The 6,000-nt window shown below is 40.0% G+C and overlaps 1 protein-coding gene across 3 annotated transcripts in view; it reads left to right on the plus strand.

Annotated features, from left to right (window-relative positions):
- NDUFAF7 (NADH:ubiquinone oxidoreductase complex assembly factor 7) overlaps positions 1-4,760 on the plus strand; it is an 88,696-nt gene extending 83,936 nt beyond the window's left edge. For all 3 annotated transcript variants that reach the window (XM_082251212.1, XM_082251213.1, XM_082251214.1), the window contains one exon: positions 4,521-4,760. In XM_082251212.1, the coding sequence (XP_082107338.1) occupies positions 4,521-4,709 (189 nt within the window). In that variant the 3' untranslated portion in view covers positions 4,710-4,760. The remainder of the gene's footprint in view (positions 1-4,520) is intronic.
- Positions 4,761-6,000: the final 1,240 nt, after the last annotated feature.

A 6,000-nucleotide genomic window follows, 5' to 3' on the forward strand; every position in this document is an offset into this window, starting at 1 on the left:
AAGTGGGAGTGGTGGGTGGGGTAATAGGCGACGCCGGCCCTGTGAGGAGCGCAGGCTGGGCTTAAGAAGGCCCGCTCCTCCCCTCCCACAACTGCAGGCTCCGCCTGCCCATTTGTCAGACGCCTCTTACCCGAAAGGTTGGACCATAGATTATAATGGCCAAACTCACATGTGTCACAGCTTTTAACCACTTGCCGACCGCCGCACGACTATCTACGTTGGCGGTCAGCCCCTCACAGGCAAACTAACGTAGGGCTACGTTGCTTGCTTGTGAGGGTCTAGGGAGCGAGCGCGCGCCCCCGGAGGCGCGCTCCCGCTCCCGCGTGGTCACGGACCCCCCCCGCGCGTGTGACCAGCGGACCCGATGTCCGCCGGCCACTCGGCGATCGGCGGGGGAGAGGGAGAATGTCAGGCAGCTTGTGTAAACAAACTGCCTGTCATTCTCCTTGCTGCAAAGACACTGATAAAACGGATCTGGTATGTAGATCCGTTGATCAGTGTCCTTACAGCTAGAGCCACAGCCAATCACAGTAGAAACCACGCCCCTAGGGACACACACAGCCCCTCCCTTCCAAATAAAGTTAACCCCTTCACTACCAGTGTATTTTTACAGTAACAGTGCATATGTATAGCACTGATTACTGTAGAAATGTCACTGGTAACCCCAAAAGTGTCAAAAATGTCAGTCAAGGGTCCGATCTGTCCGCCGCAATGTCGCAGTACCGCAAAAAAAATCGCAGATCGCCGCCATTACGCGTTAAAAAAAAAAACAACAAAAATGACAAAAATCTTTCCCTTTGTTAGTAAACGCGATAACTTTTGCGCAAACCAATCAAAATACGCTTTTTGCGATTTTTTTTTACCAAACATAGGTAGCATAAAACAAATTGGCCGAAAATTTTTAAAAATTTTGATTTTTACATTTTTTTTTGGGGGAATTTCATATAAAAAAATGTGAAAAATATTGCTATTTTTGCAAAATTGACGCTCTTTTTTTGTTTATAGCGCGTGATCAAAAAATCGCACAGGTGATCAAATACCACCAAAAGAAAGCTCTGTTTGTGGGAAAAAAAGGACGTCAAATTCGTTTAGGTACAGCGTCGCACGACCGCGCAATTGTGCGTTAAATTCACGCAGTGCCGAATCGCAAAATACCCCCTGGTCGGAATGGGGGTAAAATCTTCCGGGGCTTAAGTGGTTAAGGAACAGCATCCAGTGTGTAGAAACTGCTGATCAGCAGCGGGTTGCAGTGTGGTGATGAGGGATCGAAAAATAAACACCTATTAGATGCGATGGCTGCATTTGTTTTCTTTTTTAGGCTTTCTTTGCTTTATTTTCTTCCAGTGATCTGGTAAGTAAGCCTGTTGTTTTTCAACAGAACAAACAGGGCAAGCAGGGAAGCTGATTGTTGGATAAGGATTCCTTGCCAGTAGTATCTGTATCAGCAGATACTAGATAAAGTATCTGCATCATCAATTTAGCGGAAAAAAATAAAGGAAAGAAAGCCTAAAAAAGAAAACAAATTTTCTGTCAGATATATGATTCTATATTTGCCATCCAGGCCACAATAGCTTTTGCCTTTGCCTTAATGTAATTGCTGGCCTGCAAGCACCCCTAGCAGATGTATACTGTATTTTTTCTTAAAATCTAATCTATTGTATTACCAATCAAATCCTAGGTTACCGCATCTTCCTTAGCAAGAATTACATGCCTTGCCAGCCTCACGGGTGACCCAACCACTGGCAGCATAAAAATCTACTGACCAGCACTTAAAATCAGGAGCTGTGTCCGTCAATGAACAAAAGAGAAAATGGGATTTTTGACTTACCGTAAAATCCAACCCTCTGTGGAGTTGTAATTCTTCTGACACTGCTTGTAACAAGTACCTATAGCAGAGAGAGGGAGTATACCCCCTCAAACTGCCCATAGACATAGTCAGACTGTTTTTCCACCTAGTGTCGTTCTCCTGTAGGGGGCAGTATAACCCAATGGTTAAGAAGATCAGGAGATGTGTCCTTCAATGAACATCAGAGAAATGGGTTTTACGGTAAGTCAAAAATGCCATTTTTTTTTTTTTTAATGGTACACTAAATATACTGATTCTGACCTTGACCCTAAACCTCGGCTCTGACCTAGATTAAACCTAGGTATCTAGATATTTTTGATCTAGCCATTTTTCCCTATTTTTAACTTTTTTTAAATGTATTTTATTTTTTTACACACTTGTTTGCATCTTTCTCTCATGCAAAGGGATGAAGATACAATGTATCTTTCTCTCCATTCAGAAGAGAAAAAAAAACACAGGTGTGGGCTATGTAGTGACTGATCACTGTTACAGCCAATCAGGCTATCACATCGATCAGGGAGTCCTGGGTCCCAATCGTTGGTAAGACACCTGGTACTCTTGGTAAGAGCCCAGTTTCTGTGCTGGGATCGCACTGTGTGTCCCAACACAAAGAGAGGTACACAGATATCACGATTGGCGGGAAGGGGTTAAACTGGGTAGGGGGTTCTTTACTGTTAGAGCAGTAAGGATGCAGAACTTCCACAGTCAGTGGGAAATGTTGATAATTAAAATACAACAACTCTTAGAAGGGCCACTTAGCAAACAGGGTATACTGGGATATGGGAAATGGTATTGATATATTTACTCACATACACAGGTTAAACTATATGGACTGGTGTCTTTATGCAACCTTACAAACTATGAAACTAGAATGAATTTAAAGGGTACTAAAAATTCTTCTTTTTTTTTTTTTTGCCAATTACAGTGCATTACGAAAGTATTCGGCCCCCTTGAACTTTTCGACCTTTTGCCACATTTCAGGCTTTAAACATAAAGAAATAAAACTGTAATTTTTTTTTTTTTTTTGAAGAATCAACAAGTGGGACACAATTATGAAGTGGAACGAAATTTATTGGATATTTCAAACTTTTTTAACAAATAAAAAACTGAAAAATTGGGCGTGCAAAATTATTCAGCCCCCTTAAGTTAATACTTTGTAGTGCCACCTTTTGCTGCGATTACAGCTGTAAGTCGCTTGGGGTATGTCTCTATCAGTTTTGCACATCGGGAGACTGAAATTTTTGCCCATTCCTCCTTGCAAAACAGCTCGAGCTCCGTGAGGTTGGATGGAGAGCGTTTGTGAACAGCAGTTTTCAGTTCTTTCCACAGATTCTCGATTGGATTCAGGTCTGGACTTTGACTTGGCCATTCTAACACCTGGATATGTTTATTTGTGAACCATTACATTGTAGATTTTGCTTTATGTTTTGGATCATTGTCTTGTTAGAAAACAAATCTCCGTCCCAGTCTCAGGTCTTTTGCAGACTCCATCAGGTTTTCTTCCAGAATGGTCCTGTCTTTGGCTCCATCCATCTTCCCATCAATTTTAACCATCTTCCCTGTCCCTGCTGAAGAAAAGCAGGCCCAAACCATGATGCTGCCACCACCATGTTTGACAGTGGGGATAGTGTGTTCAGGGTGATGAGCTGTGTTGCTTTTACGCCAAACATAACGTTTTGCATTGTTGCCAAAAAGTTCGATTTTGGTTTCATCTGACCAGAGCACCTTCTTCCTGTGTCTCCCAGGTGGATTGTGGCAAACTTTAAAGGACACTTTTTATGGATATCTTTTAGAAATGGCTTTCTTCTTGCCACTCTTCCATAAAGGCCAGATTTGTGCAGTATACGACTGATTGTTGTTCTATGGACAGAGTCTCCCACCATCTGAAGATCTCTGCAGTTCATCCAGAGTGATCATGGGCCTCTTGGCTGCATCTCTGATCAGTCTTCTCCTTGTATGAGCTGAAAGTTTAGAGGGATGGCCAGGTCTTCGTAGATTTGCAGTGGTCTGATACTCCTTTCATTTCAATATCGCTTGCACAGTGCTCCTTGGGATGTTTAAAGCTTGGGAAATCTTTTTGTATCCAAATCCGGCTTTAAACTTCTCCACAACAGTATCTCGGATCTGCCTGGTGTGTTCCTTGTTCTTTATGATGCTCTCTGCACTTTAAACGGACCTCTGAGACTATTACAGTGCAGGTGCATTTATACGGAGACTTGATTACGCACAGATGGATTCAATTTATCATCATTAGTCATTTAGGTCAACATTGGATCATTCAGAGATCCTCACTAAACTTCTGGAGAGAGTTTGCTGCAATGAAAGTAAAGGGGCGGAATAATTTTGCACGCCCAATTTTTCAGTTTTTTATTTGTTAAAAAAGTTTGAAATATCCAATAAATTTTGTTCCACTTCATGATTGTGTCCCACTTGTTGATTCTTCAAAAAAAAATTACAGTTTTATATCTTTATGTTTGAAGCCTGAAATGTGGCAAAAGGTTGAAAAGTTCAAGGGGGCCAAATACTTTTGCAATGCACTGTACCTGTATATCAAGTTTGACATTTGTGAAATCTTCTGTGGATCCTTGTTGTGGAATTAGTACTAAATTCAGCCTGCTGTACAGATTTATATTTTAATTTTTTTCTTATTTTTCCAAACCAATTATGCTTTCAGGTTCTTATGGAAAATGCCAAAGATGCTACTATGCAGAAACATTTGATGCAGAGCTATGATTTTCTTATGAATCCGAATAAAATGGGAAAGCGATTCAAATTTCTTTCTCTTTTTCCCCATGGTAGACTGGAGCAAACATCTAGAAATAAATATCCTATAGCTGGATTTACTGAATTAGAAATTAGCTGATACAGATTTGTTGATTAACTTACTCTGTGTTTATGTATTGTTTTTTATTTAAAAAAAATTTCACTTTTATCAAATATGCTGCTCATGCAAAATGTGTTGTGAATTTATAAACCTACATACCAAATTAAAAAAAATAAAAATATATTTGAATCTTAAGTGTCTTTTGTGGACCACTACTTAAATAATATAATGCAAGCTAGATAGTTATTTTTTGCTAATGAGATGGAAATCCTAGAATTATAATGGTTATAAAACGTACATACAGTAGATCAAGTCCAGTTAATAATAAAAAAAAAATAAGAAAACTAAGAATCCAAATCTATAGTTCATGCAGAAGTTAAAAACCAAATAAAGTGTGGTTCAATTTGCTCTGACAAGGATACACTTTTTCCCCTTACACAAAGGCAATCAGATGCTCCCTAGATCAATATTGTACAGTGTTACTTTTTCTAAATATCAATAACCATTGAGTCAAATAGAATTTAGCTCCTTTTAAAAAATATTACCATTTTTACAAAAACTATTTCCTCATTATGTGAAAGCTTATTATTTTCCTCCAAGTGCAAAGATTTCTCTTAAAGTGTGATCACTTTAAAGCAAACCTGTCATTAGAGAAGTATGAAGACTGCCATTAATGACAATTTTTGAAAAATTCTAGTTGCCTGACTGTCATGCTTTAACATCTTTAAGCCTAATTTGTTGCTAGATCCCTGGCTGTCATGCTTTATCGTCCTTTAACCTCAATTGTGATGTGTTTGCTTGATCAAACAGTGCATTCAGATTAGTTAAAAATGTGAGATTGTTTTTGCAGGGTTTTATTCCACCAGATACTGTAGCTTTGAGTCATCTGCAAACAGGGATTTTGATTTGATTTTGAATAAATATGTAGGGTACATACATACAAGAAAAAAAAAAAAAAAAAAAACAATTGAACTGCCCCAATACATATACTTAATTACCACTTAAGGATCGCCCCCACAAAAATATACTGCAGCAGGGCGGCCCTCCTGTACGAACCGACGTACCTGTAGGGAGCCAATGAGCGGGTCCGAATCCATCGGGACCCGCCGATCCTTTCGCAGCAGAGGTAGAATGGCGGTCTGCCTATGTAAACAAGGCAGACTGCCGTTGTGTCAGAGTATGATGGAGATCTTGTGTTTCTGCTAAGCAGGAACCATGATCTCGGTCTTCCTCCAGTTAGGCCACTGCCCACACAATTAGAAAGCACTCATAGGGAACACACTTAACTCTTTGATCGCCCCTGATGTTAACCCCTATCCTGCCAGTGTCA

This window comes from Pelophylax lessonae (genome assembly GCF_965119305.1).
Source record: "Pelophylax lessonae genome assembly, chromosome: 3".
Classification (NCBI taxonomy): Eukaryota; Metazoa; Chordata; class Amphibia; order Anura; family Ranidae; genus Pelophylax; species Pelophylax lessonae.